The following is a 26,342-nucleotide window of genomic DNA, read 5'->3' as shown; positions in this document are numbered from 1 at the left end:
TTATCAGGGTCTGGATGCCAGTTTCTTTTATAGAACAGAGAGGGGGAGGAGTTAAGGAAGTAAAGTAAAAAGGCCATTAGTCTTGCAAAATATCTCCCGGTTTGGCCAGCAACAGGAAGGGGATGTGATAACTTCTTCTTTTCTGCAGCCATTCACAGGTGGGCAGGGTCAGAACGTCTCCTTGTGAGCAGAACAAAGGCATTTCAGTTTAACATTCAGGCAGAGGGGCAGGGTTCCCCAAGGCAGGCCATTATGTATACTTACAGCTATAGACAGCATCCTTTTAATGATTATAATAACAAAAGCAACTAAAAGCAAATGTTAAAGTAAAAGACACAGATCCAACATGGAGTCAGATTTTGCTCTTCCCTGTTACAATTCCCCACAGTCAATGCCCATTCCACAATCTTGTGGGGAAAGGGGCGATGACCACTCTAACTGCTTCCTGCGGTGTAGGGTTGACGAGGAGTGATCATGGAATAGAATTGATCAGCCTTGTGCAGGGAATAATTCTTAGAATTTTTAGTAAATAGTGAAACTCTCAACTCTTTGAACCTGATGCTGTGTTGTTCAGTTGAATAGGATTAAACAAGTAGATTAACCCACCCTTGTCCAACTGTAAGGAAATTGCAATCTCAGGTTAAGGAGTTTAGCATTTTTCTTTGTATGGGAAAATGCAAGAGTCTGGGCTCACTGAAATCATTCCTTTGATATGCACCTCAGCTATCTGGGGCCTGAATCCTGTATTTTCACATCCTGAGTTTCCTCAAGGCTCACCATAGGGAGTGGCTGCAGTCTGATGGCTGCTAGATGGCAGGCATTCTTCCTTCCACAGGGCTCACCAGCTCATGTTGGAGGGCTACAATCACCGATGACTGTGGCAGGAAATATTCCATTTCTCAGATCCTCCTCTTGGTCTGGAATTCAACCAATATTTGGGAGACATTTCATGACCAAATTTTGTCCCACAGCACTGGGAGGCTCATCCAAGATCAGGTGAAAATTCTTGTTGATATGCCACTCCAGGTGCTAATTTCCAGATTAGGCCCTGATGATAATTAAAGATTCTCTGTATCCTCTGTCTTTCTAGTCTATTATGATCCAGGAAATGTTTTCCCTTATTGCTTCCTCCCATACTTAGAATCACCCTATTACAATTATTCTATAAGAGTCATAAATGTGATCTATTTCCTCAAGATGTTGAGCTATCATCAATTGTGCTGGAGGCCTGGTTACATACTGGGTACTCTAAGAGACAACAATCTTATAAAATAGACAGTATATAAGTAATGCAGCTAGTAACATTGACAAAGTCATAGTGCAGTAGGGAGACACAAAACATAAACAATTTGGAAACAAAGAACAAATTAAAACAATGCTTAGTATAACTAGTTGTAATCCAGTTACAGTAAACCATCAAGTCCACAGGAGAGCTAGCTGGAGAAGCCAAATTCTGGCAGGATCAGGTAGAGAGAAAAAGATAAATGTTTCACCTTTGTTTACAAGGGTATACTTTATCAACTTGTTGTAGGTCATAGCATAAGAGAAAAGGTTTTTCTGGAAAACAAAGATTAAGGCTAGTATATTTCCCAAAGTCACAAAGTTATAAATCATATTCATCAGTTCACTCAGTCCCATGTAATTAATTCCTGTTGATCTGGATGAAGTAATCAGTTTTCCCATTAGTTTTGTCATTTGTTACCCAGTCTAATGGTATTATCTAAAGGCTATCAGAAACTTATATTTGTTAAAAAAAATTCTTTTTATGAGCCTTCTTTTTTTAAAATTAATTAATTATTTAATTTTTGGCTGCGTTGGGTCTTCGTTGCTGCGAGCGGGCTTTTTCTAGTTGCTGCGAGCGGGGGCTACTCTTCATTGCAGTGCGCGGGCTTCTCATTGCGGTGGCTTCTCTTGTTGCAGAGCATGGGCTCTAGGTGTGTGGGCTTCAGTAGTTGTGGCATGCGGGCCCAGTAGTTGTGGCCCGCAGGCTCTAGAGTGCAGGCTCACTAGCTGTGGCACACAGGCTTAGTTGCTCCGCGGCATGTGGGATCTTCCCAGACCAGGGCTCAAATCCGTGTCCCCTGCATTGGCAGGCAGATTCTTAACCACTGCACCACCGGGGAAGTCCCTATGAGCCTTCTTGAAGATGTGGCAGTTTTGCAAAGCATCACCTTAGCTGCCTATGAATGATAAAGGTCTTAAAAAGGCAAGATTAAAGATCTGATTACAATTCTTCTTGGCAAAGAAGCTTATCCAAGTTGTTGTGACATACAACACTTTAAGATAACAATTAAAACTATAAAATTATATCAGGATATATGCAAATTTCAGAAACTTTATATAATTTTTAGAATGTCTATATCAATAACATTTATTCATACTGTACAATCTGAGGAGGCTTATCATTCATTTGACAATGCTTTCCATGTAATTTAGCATACCAACCAATTCTAGTCAGTTTAATATATATATATATCCCTCCCCACCCCCACCGGAGGTGCCTCAGGGTCACAGTTCCCTAGACCCAAAAAAGGAAGATTCCCAACCAGTGCCCCATCAGTACAAAAGGGAAGAACCCCAACCAATGCCCCATTGGAGATGAAGCTGAATGAATGACCAAGGCTAGTTCAAAAGGGAAAATCCCAACCAACACTCTGCCACAGGCAAAACCTACACAATAGGGAAGGCTCTCAGGAGCCCTCTGAAGCATCCCAAAGCTAGCTGAAGTCAAAAGAACTTTAACTAGAATTTGATAGGAAAATCATCAAAAATATCAAAAAAATATTTTTTAAACATTTGGTCAGATAGAAAGTTTAAGAACAAATACAGCTCAGTTAAAGGCAAGATAGTTCACACAATCTGTTATCAAAAGCAGCATTCTAAGTAAACTTGTTCTCTTAGCAAAGAGGAACAAAATCTGGTCCTGCACCAGTCTACTTTTAATAACAAAATCTATTTACCCAATTAAGTTTAATCCAATCTCAGCCTGACCATGCATAAAACTCCTTTTTACTCAAAACATATATCCCACTTTCCTATTATATAGTGAAATGTTTCATTATTTTTAGTAGTTTCAATTACATATTTAAATTAGAATCTCCAGCTCTTAAAAACCTTAATTTCTAGTGAAAACCAAGAGGCAAGGAACAGTTACCAAAATCTGGAGAGACTACTTCAGATAATTTTCAGAACATAATTATTCGTATAGAGTTTACCTAAAAGCTCTTATCTCGTTTACATTTACTTTAAAGTTTCATCATATCAAGTTATTTTCCTTGCAACAGATGTAATAAGGTCTTATTTGATTCCTACGCACAAAAAAGTATTATGCTTAATATTAATGACTCTGAAGACATGTCTATATTAATTAGATCAACAAGCTTAAGCCACCTTCAATACCAGATATCAGTTTAATGTTGAATATTTTCTAGATCACGTGAACCTAAAATTCATTCTGTCCAGTTTTACATTCCTGAGTATTTATATAAGCACTTAATATTTTTAAGTCAATTAGGTAGAGCTCTTTTACGAATTAATTTTGGTAATACCATACATCTACAACACACATAGACACATACAAACACACAAACAGAGAGACCTCATAGTTCTCATTTCAAAATTTCAGCCCCGAGTCAGGTACAGCATGTAAAACCCATCAGTTTACAAAAGCGGTTGTATTAAAATTGGGTTTCTGGCAATGGAACAAATCAAGCTCACTTGTCTAGATGGCTAAATCTTTTTACTAATGTTTACGGAAAAGACACAGGATTTCTATTTATCCTTGACAAGTCAATTTCTAAATTACTTTACCCTCTTTTCAAAATTTGCATTTTAAAAAGATGGCAGAGGTAAAGAGTTCCTGAGAAGACCAGGTAGGACATTTGCATCTTAAAGATATAGGCAAGTTTCCCCTAGGATGACTTTGTTTCCCCTTTGTTTAATACTTACAAACCTCTTAAGATAAATAGGGAAGGTTTGAGGAGTGGTAAAAGGATTGGTGGGTTTCGGATTATTTTTGGAGCCACACCTCTGGCCCTGTAAAGACTAGATTTGTAAAACAAGGACAGTTTTTTCTCTTTTTTTCAAAGAATTGGGTGGCTACCTCAGTGATATTGAAGGACTGACATACCCATTTACCTACGTTGGAACGTTTTACTTTTAGCTGCTGTGATTCTTCTGCAATAGGAATGCAGAAAAAAGGCATCTTTTAAGTCCAGGACTGAGAACCAGCCGTATTCTCCCAGAACAGTTGTGAGCAGAGTGTATTGATTAGGCACCACAGGGTTTAAGTCTTGGACTACTTGATTTATAGCCCTCAAATCTTGGACAAAGCGATACTCTGCTGAGTTTGGCCTTTTGACCAGTAGGATAGGGGTGTTATATGGGGACCTTCAAAGTTTAATCAGCCCTGTTTTCAAAAACTTTTCCAAAATTGGCTGAATTCCCTTTTGGGACTCTTGTCTCAGAGGATATTGTTTTAGATTAGGTGTCCCAGCATTCCTTTTACAAAGGAGATCTCATCCCAAAAGGGGGATTGGACACTCTGGATGTTTCACGGTGAGGTCCCCTAGTTGGCATTCTAGAGATTGTAAGAACGAACGGTTTTGTACTTCCCCAGAAACTTCCTTGACCAGGATAGACTGAGATGTTTTCTGTGCCACCTTGGTGTTTACCACAGAATATGTGACACCCGTATCGATCAGAAAGTCAATCAACTTGTTCCTCACTGTCAAAGTTACCCAGGACTCCTGTGGGGAAATTACAATCAGACGCCTCAAGCCCAAGGGACTCCCCTAGCCTCTTCATTCATTAACAGAGTGTTCCTCTCTTTTTAACATATGAGAGGCTCCTGTCCTCCTTCCATTCTTCTTTAGTCTAGGACAATCTTTTTTCCAATGCCCTTCCTCCTTGCAGTAAGCACATTGTTCCTTCCCCAGTGTTGGCTTACCTTCCTTTAGGTTACTCCCCTTCTGGGAATTCAATGCTACTGCCAGAAAGGCTGCATTCCATTTTGCATCTTCTTGCTTCTGTCATTGTTTCCTGTTTTTGAATACTTTAAAAGCAACATCTACAAATTGAGAAGGGTTCATTCCAAATGCACCATCTAAATTCTATAATTTTCTTCTTATATCTGCGGTGCTTTGCCAGATGAAGGTCATATTTACCATCCTTATGTTCTCAGGGGCTTCAGGGTCTGTATCTGTGTACCGCCTATAAGCTTGATAAATCCTTTCTAGAAACTCTATCTTGGTAAATCCTTTCTAGAAACTGTAGAAATCCAAATGAGGATGGATCCTCATTTGGTTTTTGTTTTATCTCCTGAATTTTGTTTAAGCTCTTTTGTCTAGGTCCCCTCTTGGATTTTCTTTCAGACCACTGCACCATAAGGCGGCAGCCCTCTGATTCCTTTTCCTCCTGATGCAATAGCATAAAAGCTTCCACAATATAAATGTTTCAGACATTACATGAAATTTCTAAAAATCTTATATTTGTATTTGTATGGAAATATGTATGGAAATATGTTAATATAAATGTTTCAGACATTACATGAAATTTCTAAAAATCTTATATGTTCTGGTATAATGTTATAAGTAATAATCCTAGTTATTACTTTAAAATGTATATCTCAGAAATAACTAATTTTCTTGTCAACTGCATTATTATGAACTTTCATCAAATCTTTAACCGTGGTCATTTTTAAGTCTTTTGTCATTTACAGACAGTTCTGGGTGTACTCTGATGATTTTGCAAATATGTTCCTATAAAAGGGTTTCATCTTCAAGAAATTCATGGAAAAGACTCTGACAAGTACAGGTTTCTGGTAACTGACTGTACTGCTGAACTGAATGAATAAGCATTTTCAGAACTCTAATGAAAAACTGATGAACTCATAAAAGTGCTAACAAAAGATCAAGATGAAAAAAAAATTAATTACATGGGACTGAGTGAACTGATGAGGATGAGTATAATTTTTGTGACTTTCTGTCTGAATTAAAAAAAAAAAAATCCCACAAGGACTCAGAGGCAAAGAATATACAAATCAATTTTCACTGCAAAGTAAAGGAGCTGTTACAGTGGAGGATTACTGGACTGAATGTCAATATTATGACATAGTATGAGTGTGTTTCATGTTTGGTAATTGCAATCATTGTTGCTTTTGTTGTGGTCATCCATGTACAATGCTTGGTGTCAGTCTATTTATGTCTTGTAAAAATAAAATACAGTGTGTGTGTGTGTGAATAAAAAAAAAAAAAAAAAAAAAAAAGCTTCTACACATGGAATCTCATCTCTTTTCCCTGCTCTTTTGCAAAACACTTCTAATTGCAAGATCATATAATAATTGAGTGAGCCATTCAGGAGTCATCGCTCTTCTGATCCTAACATATATTGAGTCCACACCCTATTACAATAGTACATCATGTCTTTCTTAGTCCACCATCACAGCTATGTTTTGCCCATTTATCTAATATACGCCCCAAAAGGCTCTCCTTCAGGATAGATGGAGTATTTCCCATTTTTATAAGTTTGATAACACCAAAACACAAAAGATCCAAACAAATTCCAACACAAAAGCCCAAATAAATTACAGCATCGATGCACACAAAACCAAAACCAAAACCAACGAACCGGTTCCCAAATCAGGTACAGTCCAACAACAATTCCCCTCTCCAACAGGTACCCCGACCAAACAAATTGGCTTGTCCCATAAAGGAAAAGCCAAAATTAAGGAGGGAATATGTTCCTGGGGTGCACACCAGAGTGACTTACCCTCCAAAATCGAGTCCATCAACTAGCAGAAGTTTGTAGTTTCCTTGCTTCAACTGCCAAGCTCTGGGGCAGCAGGTGCTGCTTCAGGGAGTTTTGAAGGGAAGATCTTCAGGACAAATGGTCCCAGCAGCTGCTAGGGCCTTACCCTAAAATTCCCTGACCAGGACCGGCTAGCCACGAGCAGGAAGGCTACTGGCTGGCTAAGCCAAATTTGTTACCGAGTCCAAGCTCGCTCTGCTCACCACACAACAGGCCAATAAATCAGGAGATGAGGTGTTGAGGCAAGGAACAGTGACTTATTTGGAAAGCCAGGCGTCTGAGAAGATGATGGACTAATGTCCTAGAGTACCATCTTACTGGGGTCTGGATGCCAGTTTATTTTATAGAACAGAGAGGGGGAGGATATGTGGAAGTAAAGTAAAAAGGCCATAAGTCTTGCAAAATATCTCCTGGTTTTGGTCAGCCTCGGGGAGGGGATGTCTTAATTTCTTCTTTTCTGCAGCTATTCACAAGTGGGTAGGGTCAGAATGTCTCCCTGTGAGTGGAACAAAGGCACTTTAACATTCAGGCAGAGGGGCAGGATTACCCAAGGTAGGCCATTATGTATGCCAAGAGCTATAGTCAACATCCTTTTAGTGATTATAGTAACAAAAAGCAATGGAGAGCAAAGGTTAAAGTAAAAGAAGCACATCCAACATGGAGTCATACTTTACTCTTCCCTGGATCCCAACCATAATGTGGCCAGAGAAATTGGTAACATTTTTGTTTTGCATGCCAAAATGTTTAATGACAGAGTGATTTTGTTCCGTTTCCTGATGTGGGTGAAGTGTGGAGCCCGATGTTGATTTAGTCTCCAAGCAATGTGTGTCCTAGTTCCCACATGAGAGTGAGCCCCCTGTCCAGAGATGAGAGACCCCACTTGTATAACCTGTCCTCCTAGGAGAGCAGCCCTAAGCTAGTATAAACCTGACCAAGTTCTGTCTACACAGTAGATTTAGATCTCCCATATTCTGTCTACACCAAGTATGTTTAGACCTGACCATATCCTGTCTACACTGGGATATTTAGACCCAAGAGTGATCTGTCTACACTAAGTACATTTATACCTGGCTATGTTCTGTCTGCACTGGAACATTGGAACATTTACTCTGAAGGTGTCCTGTCTACCTAAGAAGAGATGCTTTTACTTCCCTGCTTTGTCCTCTTTGGTAATTTTTTTTTTAAGTTTTGAATTTTATTTTATTTATTTTTTTATACAGCATGTTCTTATTAGTCATCAATTTTATACACATCAGTGTATACATGTCAATCCCAATCGTCCAATTCAGCACACCACCATCCCCACCCCACGGCAGTTTTCCCCCCTCGGTGTCCATAAGTTTGTTCTCTACATCTGTGTCTCAGCTTCTGCCCTGCAAACCATTTCATCTGTACCATTTTTCTAGGTTCCACATACATGCGTTAATATATGATATTTGTTTTTCTCTTTCTGACTTATTTCACTCTGTATGACAGTCTCTAGATCCATCCACGTCTCAACAAATTCTGTATGACAGTCTCTAGATCCAGCCACATCTCAACAAATGACTCAATTTCGTTCCTTTTTATGGCTGAGTAATATTCCATTGTATATATGTACCACATCTTCTTTATCCATTCGTCTGTCGATGGGCATTTAGGTTGCTTCCATGACCTGGCTATTGTAAATAGTGCTGCAATGAACATTGGGGTGCATGTGTCTTTTTGAATTACGGTTTTCTCTGGGTATATGCCCAGTAGTGGGATTGCTGGGTCATATGGTAATTCTATTTTTAGTTCTTAAAGGAACCTCCATGCTGTTCTCCATAGTGGCTGTATCAATTTACATTCCCACCAACAGTGTAGGAGGGTTCTCCTTTCTCCACACCCTCTCCAGCATTTATTATTGTAGACTTTTTGATGAAGCCCATTCTGACTGGTGTGAGGTAATATCTCATTGTGGTTTTGACTAGCATTTCTCTAATAATTAGTGATGTTGAGCATCTTTTCATGTGCTTATTGCCCATCTGTATGTCTTCTTTGGTAAAATGTCTATTTAGGTCTTCTATTTAGGCCCATTTTTTGATTGGGTTGTTTTTTGATATTGATCTGTATGAGCTGTTTGTATATTTTGGAAATTAAGCCCTTGTTGGTTGAACTGTTTGCAAATATTTTCTCCCATTCTGAGGGTTGTCTTTTCGTCTTGTTTACGGTTTCCTTTGCTGTGCAAAAGCTTTGAAGTTTCCTTAGGTCTCATTTGTTCATTTTTGTTTTTATTTCCATTACTCTAGGAGGTGCATCAAAAAAAATCTTGCTGTGATTTATGTCAAAGAGTGTTCTTCCTATGTTTTCCTCTAAGAGTTTTATAGTGTTCAGTCTTACATTTAGGTCTCGAATCCATTTTGAGTTTATTTTTGTGTATGGTGTTAGGGATTGTTCTAATTTCATTCTTTTACTTGTAGCTGTCCAGTTTTCCCAGCACCACTTATTGAAGAGACTGTCTTTTCTCCATTTTATATCATTGCCTCCTTTGTCATAGATTAGTTGACCATAGGTGCGTGGGTTTATCTCTGGGCTTTCTATCTTGTTCCATAGTTTCTGTGTTTCTGTTTTTGTGCCAGTACCATATTGTCTTGATTACTGTAGCTTTGTAGTATAGTCTGAAGTCAAGGAGTCTGATTCCTCCAGCTCCATTTTTTGCTGGATTCAGTTTGCTATTTTGTTGAGGATTTTTGCATCTATATTCACCAAAGATGTTTGCCTGTAATTTTATTTCTTGGTAGTGTCTTTGTCTGGTTTTGCTATCAGGGTGATGGTGGCTTCATAGAATAACTTTGGAAGCGTTCCCTCCTCTTCAATCTTTTGGAAGAGTTTGAGAAGGATGGGCATAAGTTCTTCTTTGTATGCTTGATAGAATTCCCCAGTGAAGCTATCCAGTCCTGGACTTTTGTTTGCAGGGAGCTTTAAAATTACAGATTCTCTTTTACTTCTAGTGATCAGTCTGTTCAAATTATCTATTTCTTCTTGATTCAGTTTTGGTGAGCTGTATGTTTCTAGAAGCTTGTCCATTTCTTCTAGGTTGTTCAATTTGTTGGCATATAATTGTTCATAGTATTGTTATAATTTTTTGTATTTCTGCAGTATTGGCTATTATTTCTCCTCTTTCATTTCTTATTTTGTTTATTTGGGTCCTCTCTCTTTTCTTCTTGGTGAGCCTGGCTAGAGGTTTGTTGATTTTTTTTATCCTTCCAAAATACGAAACCTTGGTTTTATTGATTTTTTTCTATTTTTTATTTCTATTTATTTCCTCTCTGATCTTTATTATTTCCTTCCTCTGATGGAAGGAAATAATAGTTTTGTTTGTTCTTCTTTTTCTAATTCTTTTTGGTGGTAGGTTAAGTTGTTTATTTGATATTTTTCTTGTTTTTTTTGAGGAAGGCCTGTATTGCTATGAACTTCCCTCTTAGGATTGCTTTTCCTGCATCCCATAGATTTTTGTACAGTCGTGTTTTCATTGTCATTTGTCTCAGAGTATTTTTAAATTTCTGCCTTGATTCCATCATTGACCCATTGGTTTTTTAGTAGCATGTTATTTAGCCTCCATGTAATCTGGTTTTTTTTTTTTTTTCCTCATTTTTTTTTGTGGCTGATTTCTAGTTTCATGCTGTTTTGGTCAGAAAAGATGCTTGAAATAATTTCTACCCTCTTATATTTGTTGAGGCTTGTTTTGTGTCCTCGTATGTGGTCTATCCTAAAGAATGTTCCATGTGTGCTTTTTTTTGAACATCTTTATTGGAGTATAATTGCTTAAAAATGGTGCATTAGTTTCTGCTTTATAACAAAGTGAATCAGTTATACATATACATATGTTCCCATATCTCTTCCCTCTTGCGTCCCAAGTGTGCTTTTAAAGAATGTGTATTCTGGTTTTTTGGATGTAATGCCCTGAAGATATAAATTAAGTCTAACTGTTCTATTCTGTCATTAGGATCTCTGTTGCCTTATTGATTTTCTGTCTGGAAGATCTGTCCATTGATGTCAGTGGGGTGTTAAAGTCTCCTACTATTATTGTATTCCCATCAATTTCTCCCTTTATGTTTGTTGATATTTGTTTTATGCATTTAGGTGCTCCTATTTTGGGTGCATATATGTTAACGAGTGTAATACCCTGTTTTGTATTGATCCTTTTATAATTATGTAGTGTCCTTCTTTATCTTCCTTTATGGCCTTTGTTTTAAAGTCTATTTGTCTGATATGAGTGTTGCTACCCCTGCTTTCTTGTCATTTCCATTTGCATGAAATATCTTTTTCCATCCCCTCACTTTCAATCTATATGTGTCCTTCACTCTAAAATGGGTCTCTTGTAGGCAGCATATTGTAGGCTCTTATTTTATTATCCAGTCTACCACTCTATGTCTTTTGATCAGAGCACTTAGTCCATTGACATTTAAGGTAATTATTGATAGATATGTATTTACTGCCATTTTAAACCTTGTTTCCTGTTGATTTCATATTTCTTCTTTGTTCCTTTTTATTTTTGTGTTTCCTTTTGTGGTTTGATTAGTTTACTTTTGTATTATGCTTGAGTTCCCTTCTTTTTGTTTTTTGTGAATCTATTGTATGTTTTTGATTTGTGGTTACCCTGGTTTTCAAGTATGTTAGCCCATTACCATATCTACTTACTTGAGACTGGTAGTCATATAAGCTCAAACACATTATTAAAAAAAATTCTACATTTTCTCACTCCCCTCCCCCACATTTTATCATTCTGATGTCCTATTTTACATCTTCATGTTTATCCTTTTGCTATTCACTGTAGTTAAAACTGCTTTCACAAAATTGTTTTCATTTTTTAAAAAATCTATATACCTGCTTATATAAGTGATCTACAATCCTTTTATACATTTGCTTTTCCTACTGTGATTTTCCCTTTCCTACAGATTCTTGCTTCATTTCTATTTAGAGATGAAAATAAATATTTCAATATTTCTTTTAGGATAGGTTTAGTATTGCTGTATTCTTTTAGTTTTTGCTTGTCTGAGAAATTCTTTCTCTTCTATTCTAAATGATAATCTTGGTGGGTAAAAAGTATCCTAGGTTGCAGGTTTTTCCCCTTCCGGACTTTGAATTCATCTTGCCACTCCCTTCTGGCCTGCAAAATTTCTGTAGAGAAATCAGGTGACAGCTTTATGGGGGTTCCCTTGTAACTAACACTTTGTTTTTCTCTTGCTGCCTTTAGAATCCTGATATGCCTTGGTTTAGGTCTGTTTGGGTTCATCTTGTTTGGGACCCTCTGTGTTTCCTGTACCTGGATATGTTTCCTTCTTTAGGTTTGGGAAGTTTTCAGCCATAACTTATTCAAGTACATTTTTGATGCCCTTTTCTCTTTCTTCTCCTTTGGGGATCCCTATTGGCATGCTTTATATTATCCTGTAAGTCTCATATGTTGCTTTTGTTTTTTTTCATTTGTCTTTCTGTCTGCTGTTCTGATCAGATGATTTCCATTATTCTATCTTTCAGATCACTTATTTGTTCTTCTATATTATTTACCTTGCTATTTATTGCCTTTAGCTCAGTCTTCATCTTGGCAATTGAGTTGTCTAGTTTTTTTTTTTTTAAGAAATTCACGTTCTTTTATTTATTTATTTATGACTGTGTTGAGTCTTCGTTTCTGTGCGAGGGCTTTCTCTAGTTGCGGCAAGTGGGGACCACTCTTCATCGCGGTGCGCGGGCCTCTCACCATCGCGGCCTCTCTTGTTGCGGAGCACAGGCTCCAGACGCGCAGGCTCAGTAATTGTGGCTCACGGGCCCAGTTGCTCCGTGGCATGTGGGATCTTCCCAGACCAGGGCTCGAACCCGTGTCCCCTGCATTGGCAGGCAGATTCTCAACCACTGCGCCACCAGGGAAGCCCCGAGTTGTCTAGTTTTGATTGACTTCTCTTTAAAGTTTTTAGTTCCTTGTTACAGTGATCTGCATTTCTATTGATAGCCTTTCTTAATTCCTTCAGCATTTTTATTACCTACTTTTTGCCCTCAGGGTCTGGTAGACTGGAGAGGTCTGTTTCATTGTTTGTTCTTTCAGGGGATTTCTCTTGTTCTTTTAATTGGGAGTGGTTCCTCTGCTTCTTCATTTTACTTATATTTCTCTGACTCTATGAATTTAGGAGAAACAGTTATCTACTGTTGTCTTGAAGGCCTGTTTTTATGTGGGAGCATCCCTGTGTAGCCTGCACAAGTCTAATATTTTTGGTGCAAGGGCTGTTTTTGGTATGGATGCCTGCCATGTCTTTCCTCAGGATGTGTTGGTCATTATCCCCTTGATAGGGGGCATGATAAGTGTTGTGGTGACCAGAGTCTGCACTGGATGTTAGACAGGGCCTCCTCTTTGCTCCATGGTTGTCACAGCCCTTTTGGGGGCAGGGTCTGCTCTCTAGTTTTTGGAGTAGAAGTCCCCAGATCCAGTTTTAAGCTGAGGTGTGAGGTAGGTGTAATTGGAGTGCTCCTGCTGGGAAAGGAGCCACTGTGTGTTCCTCTCCAAGAGCTGTCCTCCAAGACTTGTACTCTGTGAGGTTGCCTGTCACCCATTGTGTGTGCTCATAAAGTACACTGTTGTTGGCACTACCCTTGGGTCCACCTCTGCTGTGGGAGCACTTGGGAATCAGCTCAGATTTCAGCCCCGCCTCTGTGTGTGTGCACCCATAAAGCCTGCTGCTGCTGGTGCTGGACCTACCTTAGCTACGGGAGCACCGGTAATCACCTTGGATGTCCCCCAGGTGCTGCGCTCACAAAACTGCCAGAATGAATCTGCCAAAGTTGCACACCCACTGGGAGTCAGCTCAGAGTTCAGCCCTCTTGCCCCCCAGCGCTTGCATGCTCCCAGAACTCATAGCAGTGGAGCTAGGCCATTGTGAGCAAGCTAAGAATGAGGCTGCTATGACGGGGCCACACCCCTCCCTTCAGGCGGGCATTGATAATGGGGCTCTTATTGTGGACCTGGACTCCATCCTGCTCACACCACCAGTTGTGGCTCAGACCACACTCCAGGTCCTTTGGGCTGTCTCTGCAGAGCCAAACTGAGTCCTGGCCCTGGGTCTGTCCACTGAAGCCTGGATTTCAGCACCCAGCTGATGCATACACCGGCAGGTACATGTCTCAGGCTGGGGTGTGCAGTGAGGTGGCCAGGTGGCCTTCTGTGCAGGTCTCTCTCTGTCCTGCCTGCTGCAAGCAGGCTGCTGCACTCTCCTCTGAGCCTCTGAAGCTCTCTATCTGTCCCAGCTGATCTCCCAGCCAGTGAAGGGGGTTCCCAGGATGAGGGCACCTTTCCCCTTTCAGAATTCCCTCCCTGGGGCATAGGTTCTGTCCTGATTCCTTTTTTTTTTTTTTTTTTTTTGTCCTTTCGTCCTATCCAGTTATGTGGTGATCTTGCAGCTCTGGTTGTATGATATCATCTGCCAGTGTTCCGTAGGTATTCTGTGAGAATTATTCCACATGTAAATGTATCTTTTATACATTTGTGGGAGGAGGTGACCTCCATGTCCTTCTATTCCATCTTGATCTCCTGTCTGCTCTCAATTGCTTTGCTCCATTATCTACATTGTAGGCTTCGTCCCACCCACTCTGTTCTATATATAGACTATCCCTTTAGGGATAGCTTTAGAGCCTTCTATCTCTTGCCTCTCTCCCTGGGTGGAATATCTAAGGCACTTCTCTGGAGCTAGGGACAGGAACCCACTTCCCTCAAAGTGATACCTGTGCTTTCTGACAGGGTGCTGAGCTGGAGTGGCAGCCTGTTTGCCTTGGCACAGAATCTGTACTCTACAATTGACCTGTGGTGAGGGAGATTGGGGCCCCAGTATTTTCATCATGCTGCACCTGAGGTGGAGCCTCTGCCCTATGAAGGGGTACTAGGTGGAGGAAGGGAGCATTGATTCTTGGCTGCACTGACCTAGGATTGAGCCTCTGTAATGTGGAGCTGGGGACATAAGAAGGGCTGGCAGCCTGACACTCCTGGGGAGATTCCATATCTCTTGACTGGAGCTGGAAGAGGAGGGATACCTATCTTCTAGCCTCACTCCATCAAGCTGAGTTTGGAGGGAAGAGATGGGGTGGGTCAGGGTTAAAGTGCCACAGAATGTCACTGTTCTTACCAAGATGTAGCAGACTTTCCTGATTTTTTTTCATGTGCTGACTGCCCTTAAGTCAATTTCCAGGATTGCAATGGTTGTTTTTTTTTCTTTATAGTTTTCACCAGCTTTGCTTGTTTTACTGGTGTGTGGGTCAAAGTTGATCTTTGTGTGCTCGGTTTATTTACTTCAAAAGCCACATGGAGCCATCAGAGAAACCGTGGCTTTCAGAAATATCATCGCTAATCAGAAACCCAGTGTTCATTTTCCTCAGGATTGTTGTGTATGTTTTACCTGTAGCAAATATTTGCAGACCATAAAGCAAATAATAAAATTAAAATTAATGCCTCTACATTGTAACCTTTAACATGCATTTATCTGTGTTTTACCTATTTATGCACAATGATGAGCATCTGAACTGCCCCTAACCCTGACCCCTGATTCTGACCCTCACCCTGACCCCTACCCCTACTCCTGACAACTACCCCTGACCCCTGATTCTGACCCTTACCCTGACCCCTATGGAGTCCTTAACCTGATCATAAACATGAACACTGGAAAATACTTGTAATTTTCTAATGGCACACATTTTTAGGATTGTAGTTATGCAGTAATATATAATTGATAAAGGTATACTTTTGATTTCTCATGTCTCACTGTATCTCCAGCTACAATTCTTTACTAGGGTTAGTTTCTAAGCAAGAATCTGAAGTACAAACCAACCTCTAGTATTTATTTATTTTTTCCCATATTATGGGGTTGCAGTCAGAGGTAGCCCGAAACCTATCCCCCAACATTAATCCCTATACCCTGACCCCTGATGAATTGACACATAATCTCCTTTATCCCTGGATACTCTTTGCTCTGAAATCTACTTCATCTGATATTACAATAGCCATTCCAATTTTCTTGATTGGTGTCAGCATGTATATTGTTCCATGTTTTTACTTTAACCCATTAATATTTAAAGTGAGTTTCTTATAGGCATTTAGAGTTGACGCTTCCTTTTTTAAAATTCATTTTGACATTTAACAATGTATTTAGCTGGTATGCTTCATTTGGATAGTTTGTATTGCTATGTCTTCAAGGTCAATAATCTTTTCTTCTGAAACGTCTATGCTGTCACTAATTCTATCCAGTGTATTTTTTATCTCAGAAAACCTAGTCTTCATCTCTAAAAATTCAATGGGCCTTTTCAAATTCCATATCTTTACTTACCTTTTGGAACATATGAAATATAATATTAACAACTTCTTATGTCTCTGGTAATTCTAACATCTGTATCAGTTCCACGTGTATTTTAATTGAATGGTTTTTCCCTTATTATTGGTCATATTTTCCTGCTTCTTTGTGTGACTGGTAATTTTTTATTTGCTGCCCTGCCCAACACTCTTTTACCTTGTTTATATTCCCACAAATATATCCTTAAGCTTTGTTCTAGGACAGTTACTTGGAAACAGCTTCTAAGGTCTGGATTTTAAGATTTATTATCCTGGGTGAGACTGTTAAGTCTACGCCAGTGGTTCTTAACCAAGGTTGATTTTGCTCCCCACCCCAACTTTGCAGGAACATTTGGGACATTCTTAGTTGTCACAATTGGAGAGAGGGTGCTCCTGGCATCCAGTGGGTTGAGGTCAGGGATGCTGCTAAACATCCCACAATGCACAGGACAGTCTCAAAGAACATCTGGCCCCAAAGGCCAACAGTGCCAAGATTGAGAAACCCTGGTCTATGCAAGACCCTTCTGAGTACTCTACCCAATACCCTGTGACTCATGAGGTTTTCCTGTCTATCTCCTGTCTGTAGGGTTATTCCTAGCCCTGTGTGGGTGTAGGATATTCTTCCTTCTAGTCTTTGGGTGGTTCTTTCCCTGCCATTGGGTAGTTTCCTCAGATCTCTAGAGTCCTCTCTCTGCAACTGTCTCATTTTTAGTACCATGCCCTGCCCTGCAAACATCTCTGGATATCTGTCATGTGTCAACTCAGGGAATCTTCCAGGCTCTTCCTGGGTTCCTTCTCACTCCATTGTAGCCTGGATACTCTCTCAACATAATAAGCTGGGGTAATAATTGGGTTCACCTCTTGGAAATATCACTGCCCTTCATTGCCTGGAGTCCAGTGTCTTAAAAACAGTTGTTTCAAATATTTTGTCCTTTACTGGGTTATTTCAGGTGGGAGGGTAAATACAGTCACTGTTACTCCATCTTGGCCAGAATTGAAGTCTGTAAGGGGTATTACTGAATTTAATGTTCTCTCTCTGTTCATGAGATTTTTAAACTTTCCTTTATGCTGGTCCAAATTGGAATGCAAATAAAAAACAAGTAAATCAGAGTGTCAACCTGTGCATATGAATTTTCTTTCAGTTATTCTTTTTGGAAGAGATGTAACAAGTCACAATATATTTTGAATTTAGACGTTTTGTTTTAATAAACAACATGAATCCAAAATAATTTTGTACAATGTACCTTGACCAAAAGAATGCTTTAACTTCCCAAATGGTCTTTCTCCATAAGATGAAGCAGTTGATCTTAAAAATGAATACAGGAAGAACTTGACTGTGCTAGACTGGCACCACTGTTCTTGCTAGAAGCTGGGAATTTCATTAAAACTCCTTTCCCTATATGCTTTTAGAATTGTTTTGCCAGTGAAATGAACTCACGTTAAGACTTGGAAAGCAAAAGGAAAGTGGAGGCCAATACTCTTAGAAGGTCAGGGCAGTCAGACATGAAGATGCTAAGGTGCCTGACATACCCCAGCTTTTTCTCAATCTCCTCCACTCTGCATCCAGCTCATCCTCTTGACTACTGGCCCTGCTGACCAACTGGGGACACAATTGGGTACTTGGCATCAGGTTTACTGAGCCTGTGGCTTCTTTTCCACACAACTCTTGTCACACACCTATTTTGGCAAACAGACATGTAGGGATTCTCAGGTTTTCCAACAAGCTCCAACCTGTTCAACAGCACTAGCACTTTAAGTGGAAATGCTTAGGACTGTTCCTCTGATCCCCTGGCACCTCCCTTCCAGACTTTCTCTTCCTACTTTGTCATACACCTGTATAAGCTTGAAGACAGTATTAAACCCCTTGCTTCTGTAACACTTGTCTTGGCTCTGTTTTACTCCGGAAAAGCAGAGTTAAGCAAGGAAGAATCATTATCTGATGGAAGCCATGTCCATCTATTCTGAAGGAAACTTAGGGACTGTGACACTATTTGACCTTGTGGCCAAGGGTTCAAAGTAAAGAGAAATAATTAGCTTGTACCACTTCTTTCTTTGTTCATAACAACCAAATAGCCTTTTTTTCCCCCCCTCTAACTGTCCGGTTAGGGAATGCACACTTCAGTTGAAACCTGGAGGAGGCCTGGGGAGAGTTAAATGGGCTGTTTTTGAGTTGCTCTAGCATGTACAAAAACATATTCTACCATTCTTGACTTCAGTTACCTAGGTTCAAAGACCCAAAGTGACAGATTATTGTTTTGTTGTGGCCCAGTTTTTGTACATTTGATCTTTGCCACTCTATTTCTTTTTTTCTTTACCTAAATCTGTTTTGCTCCAACAAATTATTCTCTCTCACCCTCAAATGCCTTCCTTTGAGCCATCTATTTCAGAACCAGTCAGAGTTGTGTTGAACTGGATTACAATCCCTGGGGTTCTTTTCCTGTTCTGTCTCAACCATGGTCTCAGGATGATGGCTGTAGAAGCTGTGTGGTCATTTCATGATCTTTCATTGGTTTTGGTATGACCTACATACTTTTTTAACTTCTTTTGTGTCTTTTGGTTTTGAAGAAATTTTATACACCTGAGACAGGGCTATAGCTCTTTACTGTAAGGCTTCAGGTCACACTTTTAAATGTATTTTCAGCGTAAGTAAAATACTTTTGTTCTGTAAACTATGGCAAAATGTCATCAGAAGGGGCTTCCCTGGTGGCGCAGTGGTTGGGAGTCTGCCTGCCAGTGCAGGGGACACGGGTTCGGGCCCTGGTCTGGGAAGATCCCACATGCCGCGGAGCAACTAGGCCCGTGAGCCACAATTACTGAGCCTGCACGTCTGGAGCCTGTGCTCCGCAACGGGAGAGGCCGCGATAGTGAGAGGCCAGTGCACCGCGATGAAGAGTGGCCCCCGCTTGCCGCAATTGGAGAAAGCCCTCGCACAGAAACGAAGACCCAACACAGCCATAAATAAATAAATAAAAATAAAATTTAAAGAAAAAAAAATAAAGCTCAAAAAAAAATGTCATCAGAAGAAATTAGATTACAGGAAGAAATTCTAAAACAAGCAACTCATTGTATTACTCTTAAATTTTATTAATGCCTTCAGTTTGTGCATCATTTAAAACAAGATATGTGCTTTAAAAAGCATTCTTATACATAAATAGATCAAGGGATGGTTAAGTAATTTATCCCTAAAACATGCACATCATTTTTATTCAGGTGTGTATAAGAAAGGGAAATAAGCTTTAAGTCTTTTTCTTTGGATTAAAGACATTTGGAAATTATTATTAAGGAATGCCAAATGTTTTCATGGAACAAATGTGTTTTCCAATAGGAAATGCTGATGTAATTAAAAGGCATTAGTGTTGATAAAGAGGACTGAAAAAACATTTGCACTATACATGATCACCAGGAAAAGAGTTCCAGGGGGTTGAAAATATGTCAAATAAACGAATCAGCATGAATTGAAAGGTATAGATGGAAGAACAGGTAGCAGGTGCCAGATTATGTGACACACAAATATTCAAGGCACATGATTAGGCTAAACAGGTGACTAGGTTTTACAGACCAATTTGTTCTTTCATTGGGAAAATAGTCAAATGTAATATAATTTCCATTTACTGGCATTTATTGATAAATAAATGCAGTTAGATCTAGGGCAGCAAATGCTGTCCTTTCAGATACACACCAAAAGTACACACTAGCTAACAGATGCCAGAGTAGCCAAAGCAGTATGATTACACTCCAGTTTTTTTCACACTGCAGTTACATGGATGTTAGCTAAAATGTCTTGTACTGTTTCTATGTATCATACTGTCTACTCTCAAGTTTCCCAAAAGAATTCTTCAAAACTAGGTAGATTAAAGAACTTATTAACCACAAAGGATGCTCAAACTACTATTCAACACCAGTCAAACCCAAACCCTGGAGTTGATTGCTGACTATATTCAGTTTGGGCTTTTCCACTGTGGTTCTCTTCTTTTTCTTTGGTGAGCCAGAGGAATGTGTCTCCCCACTCCCTCCACTACCCATTCTATTATCTATACAATTGCCCTAAATAGCCACCAAAGAAAAAGGAATATGTAAAAAACCACAACCTTCAACAATATTTAAACCACCGTCTTCTCAAATCAACTGCAATGGGGAAACAGAGGATATCAAGCTCTGCGAGGTTTGTGAATGATCAAAACTTTCTTCCTAAAAGTTAATAATAGGCAGACAAGGATAATTCTGTTGCTTCTAACAGGCTAGCAAAACGTTCCCCATCTGACTGAGATAAAATGTTTAATACTTTACCTGCTTGGGCTCCTAGAAATACCAACAATTAATTACAATTCCCCAAATAACAACAATTTTCCATGTATTTTATTTTCAAGCACTTAAAACCCTTCAAAATCAAAAGACATTAAGACAAGATGTTAGCAATACTATCTGTCTCTTGAACTTTTGTGTGCACAAAGGTCATCCATAATTTCAGTAGACAGCTCATAAGACAGGTGGTTTCTACCTTGGTGATAGCTTTGTGCAGTTATAAACAAAAATGTATCTATAAGTAGATGACACTAGTTAACAAACCAAAGAAACAAAATGCCTTTTTAAGGCTACTGCTGCAATAAATGGTTCAGTCTGAAGTGCACTGGAATAAATTGGTTGATAGGACAATGATAAATCTGGAGGCATAGAAGAATATTAAAAAAAAAGAGAGAAAGAAGAGGGTTGAAGAGACTGGCAGACACCATCTGTCAGTATTAAAAGGCTTGAATCACACGGATTGCTTTTAACTCCTTGTTCTCTCGTATCCTTGGTTAATGATAACTTTTTTATTTCTTCACACAGCTTGGCCATGTAAATCCACCACAGAGTGGTGACACAATAATATAGATGAATACCTGGGGGGGGGCAGAGAAGGCAATTTTATTTTCTTGAATCTATCATAGGCTCCTAAATAATATATAAAGACTGATGAACAAATATTGGTTCCATTAGAGTAGGAGTTGTGTAATAATACAATACACTAATCAAGTATTTTCGAAGACAGAAGTGGAATTAAAATGATCTTTTTTGATATAACTCACATCCACTTGAATTCCACTGTTTTCTTTTCTGTTAAGGAAAGCAGTGGGGTCGTTTCTCTTCATTGGGAAGTACGCAGAATGGAAATATATAAGCAACTCTACTGATAACATCATTGTCATAAAGATCACAAATTAGCATGATTCCCTTAAGTATGATTTTGTAATTAAGTACATTTTTAGGTTTTGCACATGGATTAATTTTTCATTATTAGGATGATTAAAAATATTAAAAAGCATGAGTAGACTCTACATCTATACCACCTATGAGCAAAAATGTTGCCATGAACCTTTCAGTGGATAACAGTGATAATTATAATTACCCAATTGTAAGTAACACAGCAAAAATACTAGTCCTAATAAAGATGTACTAGCGTTTTAGGACTCAAAAACAGGATACACTGTATGATTCTGTTACGTGAAGTCCTAGAAGAGGCAAAACTAGTCCACAGCAAAAGAAATCAGAACAATGGTAGCCACTCAGCTGGGGGTGGGGGTTGACTGGGAAAGGACATGAACCGTCTTTCTGGGGATGAAAACACTCTGTATCTTGGTGAAAGTATGGGTTACACAAATGTGTGAATCTGTCATTGAACTGTATGCTTAAGATATGTGCATCTTCCTGTAAGTATCTCAATTTTAAAAAGCTTTAAAAATTGAAAAAAACAAACAAAAAAGAGGTATTAGCTTTTTAATTATGGTATTATAATTTTAAATTATGATATTCTGCATGGCATATGCTTGCTCAGATTACTACATTCCAAAAATAGATTCATTGTAAAATTTAGGTTCACTGCATTAAATCAGTCATTTTGTTCTGATTTAAATTACAACTTTCTAAAATCTTTAAGTGACTGATTTCATTACTCACACACTTAGAAAAAAATACATTATGAATTACATGCTCCCTACCTAAAGTCAGCAAAGTGTTTTTCCTTACTTCTCTACAAATGTTGGGGGTAGGGGTTATAGAAAATTCTGGTTATTAATAAATAGGCTAAACTACTCATCATATTCACATAAACACAGATATTCCAATTTGATAGAAAGTTGACTATTTGCCACAGCTAAAATATAAGGATTTTTAAAGCTGAAGTGCAATATGTTAGGTGACAACACCTTTTGGTAAAGAGTTGGCAAGTTGGCAAAGTACTCTGCATGTAATAAGTAATCAATAAATATAATCTGAATTTAATAATAATCTACCTTTATAAATCAATCTAAATTCCTAGACCAAAGAAGGAGGAAGAAGCTAAGCTGAGAAGCCAAGAATGTGCCACCTGAGGATCCTGAACAAGGGGACAATCAAGGCACAATTTCCAGTATAACATTAATAGAGCTATAGCTGCCCTTCTCTGTTAGGCAGGTCCAGCTGTCTAAGGTGGAAGACCTTCAATAGGGGTCAATGAGAAGTGGAGCTGAGTAAGAGATATCTGCTAGGAGTTAACTTTGGGCATCTGTAAATGAAAAGAGGATGAGGAGGAAATGCTGCTTTGCCCAGACACAAACTACCCCCAAAGCAAAGCATCCCTCCCCCACTCCTTAGAGCAGCAGCTCTCGAGCTTTTGGTTCAGGACTTCTTTACACTCTTAAAAATTAGTGAGGACTCCAAAGACCTCTTGTTTAGAGGTGGGTTATAACTATCAACACTTACCATATTGGAAATAAAATTTTAAAAATATACCCATTATATATAAACATAACTAACTACATTTCTGTGAGGTCAGTTTTGTGTGTCAACTTGGGGAGGCTACAGTGCACTGGTATCCAATCAAACACTAATCTAAGTGTTGCTGTATTTTGTAGATGTGATTAAAGCTCATAAATCATTTGACTTTTAAGTAAGGCAGATTATCCTACATAATCTGAATGAGCCTGATCCAATCAGTTAAAAGGCCTTAAGAGTGGAGCCAAGGTTTCCTTGAAGAAGATATTCTGCCTGTATATACAGCTTTGCTCCTGCCCCTCAGGTCCAGCCAGCCCTTCCTGACAGCCTGCTCTGTGGATTTTGGACTTGCCTAGCCAGCTCTTACCATTGCATAAACTAATTCCCTGTGATATATCTCTGAATATATATCCAGACAAATTCAAGCAGAGAGTATATTTGTTAACAAGTACAAGTTCCATGAAAAAAAAATGTTAAAATAAGAATAATAAGAGTTCTTAGAAATTTAAAGCATGGCTTTAAAAAATTAAACATTTAAAAATTAATTTTTAAAAAGAAGAACTGGATAGCAGAATGAACAGAGCTGGAAGAGTTAGCTGAATGATTCACCCAGAATGTGATGCAAAAAAGGAGTTTAAACATATTGAAAAGGTTACCAGACATGCAGGATAGTTCAAAGAGGTCCAATATCTTTTTATATTGGGGTTCCAAAAGGAGGACAGCATATAGACTACTTTTTTAAAAAGTTTTTTTGATGTGGACTATTTTTAAAGTCTTTATTGAATTTGTTACAATATTGCTTCCGTTTTGTGTTTTGGTTTTTTGGCCACGAGGCATGTGGGATCTTAGCTCCCCAACCAGGGATCGAACCTGCACCCGCTGCATTGGAAGGCGAAGTCTTAACCACTGGACTGCCAGGGAAGTCCCTAGACTACTTTATATTTATAGACAAGGGTAAGTAAGTAAGTATTAGGAAACTGAATTCACCATGCATTAAAAGAATACTACATAATGACCTCTTAGTACTTATCCCAGAAATGAAAGAATAGTTAATTATTAGTGCTTTCATTAATGTCATTCAATATATTAATATTAAATGTAGTTATATTATCAATTCATTGGGTAGAGAAATATCATTTCTTAAAGTGAAATGCCTATTCCTGATAAAAAACTTTTAGCACTCTAGAAATAAAAGGTTCTTTAACTTCACAATAAAAGTAACAAGAATTCATAGTAAATATCACTCATAAATATTAGAAGCATTCCAATTAAAACCAGGAACTAAATAAAGATTCCTACTGATACCACAATTATTCAGCACTGCTTGTAAATGAAATGTGTGTGTGTGTGTGTGTGTGTGTGTATAAATAAATGATGAGGTTAAGATTATTAACAGACAGTATCATAATTTACCTATAGCAGGAGTCAACAAGCTACAGCCATTGCCTGTGAGCTAAGAATGGTTTTTATATTTTTCAAGTTGTTTAAAAAAAGAATATGTGACAGAGACTGTATGTGACCTGCAAGGCCTAAAATATTTACTATTTGGACCTCACAGAAAGTTTGCTGACTCCTGATCTACAGCACACAGAAGAATCAACTGACAAACTATTACAACTAATAAAAATTATGTAATTATGCAAAAATTATGTTGCCAGAAACAAAACAGATGAATTAGAAAAGAGAAAACAGAAACAAAGAAATAGAAAACAGAATTAACTAGAAAACAGAAATATAATTAGAAAATATTCACTCAATTAGAAAATGTAAGTTTAAAAGAATCCCATTTCAGCAGTGAGAAAACCATTAAATAATCAGGAATATCTGGAATGCCTTAAACGACTACTTACATATAAGAATTCTCAGTAGGGAAATGGGGTTTAAGTAGAGATGCTATGTCACAGTAACTTCATAGGAAAGCTAATCCCTGGTCATGTGTTTCACCATTAAAAGTTATATGTAGCTCATTTCAGAGTGCTAATCATTTTTTTTTCAGAGTGCTAATCACTGAGAAAGAATTCCAGCACCTAATTTCTTAGAGATTGAAAAATAAAATCATATATTAAAAGGACAAAAACTTACGACTGATATGATGATGATGATGATTGTGAGCTTGAGATTCTTCATACACATAGCTCGGGCAAGATTTCTGCTGGTTGTTTTGAAGGTGACAGACTAGAAAAAAAAAAGCATGAATTGTTTGATCCCTGGCATTGACTACATGATTGATTTGCAATAATACCTGCAAAACTTTTACTTCCATTAAATTCTGTTTCAATGTTTTTTACCCCTTCCCTCTCTTCACAGGTAGAGACTGGCCATTCATAATCACTAGTTCTGCAAAGCAGGACTTTGCCACATATATGGTAAGCAGTATGAGCCCACTGGAAAGGATTCCCTCCTTTTTCTTCTCCACCACAGCAATGCATGTGATGTTGAGCACTAGAAGTAGTTCTTCGTGATAGCAGAAAAGCCTGTTTGTCTTCATGCTTCCAATAAGAAAGCATGAGCTAGTTGGCTGCAAACACATTTGCCTATTCTGCCCAGTATAATCCTGGCATTGTGAACCATAAGAACCTGTTCAATTTCCATAGGAAGATATGTATTTACTTGTATGAGGGCCCAAACCCAAAGAACTTCACTCCTTCAGTTATCCATTTTCTGTTGCAGCATCAATTTCTCAATATCTACTGAACCATTCCCACCAGGACACAAGCAGTTTAAAACAAACAAACAAACAAACAAAAATCCCTAATAGCCCAGCAATTCCACTCCTAGGTATATACCCAACAGAGATATATGCATAAGTTCATCTAAAGACATATACAAAAATGTTTCTAACTGCACTATTTGTCTAATCTCAAGACTGGAAACAACCCAAATGCCTACTAAGTGTACTGTATCGTAAAGAATTTAACCTTGCCCAAAAAAGGATCTGACCTTTGCTCTCAGCTCCTGGGAGGTAACCTTTTCTTGCCTGGGGGCCATGGGCTAGCCAAATAGTAACAATGTGATTTAGTGCAGGGACTAGTCACTCTAGAAAGCCCAACTATATGATTTAGGATAGGGGCTCTGGGTCTCTAGAGGAGCTAGAGACTGGAGACTGAGATTAAGCAAGTAGGCAATCAGTCAATCATGCTTATGTAATGAAACCACAATAAAAACTGAAAAATGAAATAACAAGGTCCTACTGTATAGCACAGGGAACTATGTTCAGTATCCTATAATAAGCCATAAAGGAAAAGAATGTGAAAAAGAATACATATATGTATAACTAAATCACTTTACTGTACACCAGAAACTAATGTAACATTGTAAATCAACTATACTTCAATAAAAACAACAACAACAACAAAACTGAACAATGAAGCTTGGGCAAGCTTCCTTGTTGTACAATGCTCTGTGTATTTTGTGAAATAACATTCATATTTCATGGCAAGACAAGAAAAATTTAAACATAAAAATTTTTCTCTGCCCTTTGGCC

General features: G+C 38.5%; 1 protein-coding gene across 2 annotated transcripts in view; it reads right to left on the bottom strand.

The window, feature by feature from the left end:
• The window catches only part of VAMP7 (vesicle associated membrane protein 7), an 85,232-nt gene continuing 58,890 nt past the window's right edge, over positions 1-26,342 (bottom strand). Inside the window, exons 7-9 of one of the 2 annotated variants that reach the window (XR_005018414.1) lie at positions 24,941-25,033; positions 778-917; positions 1-180 (exon numbers count right to left, since the gene is read on the bottom strand). Coding sequence is in view for 1 of the 2 variants with exons in the window: in XM_036840745.1 (XP_036696640.1) it covers positions 20,941-21,009; positions 24,941-25,033 (162 nt within the window). In the remaining variant the exon portion in view is untranslated. Of the gene's footprint in view, positions 181-777; positions 918-19,192; positions 21,010-24,940; positions 25,034-26,342 lie in introns of those variants that run through there. The other variant, XM_036840745.1, reaches the window with a different exon arrangement.

Source organism: Balaenoptera musculus, chromosome X, assembly GCF_009873245.2.
Source record: "Balaenoptera musculus isolate JJ_BM4_2016_0621 chromosome X, mBalMus1.pri.v3, whole genome shotgun sequence".
In the NCBI taxonomy this organism is placed as follows: domain Eukaryota; kingdom Metazoa; phylum Chordata; class Mammalia; order Artiodactyla; family Balaenopteridae; genus Balaenoptera; species Balaenoptera musculus.
The sequence above is the reverse complement of the archived record's forward strand: the minus strand, read 5'-3'. Positions and strand labels throughout refer to the sequence as shown.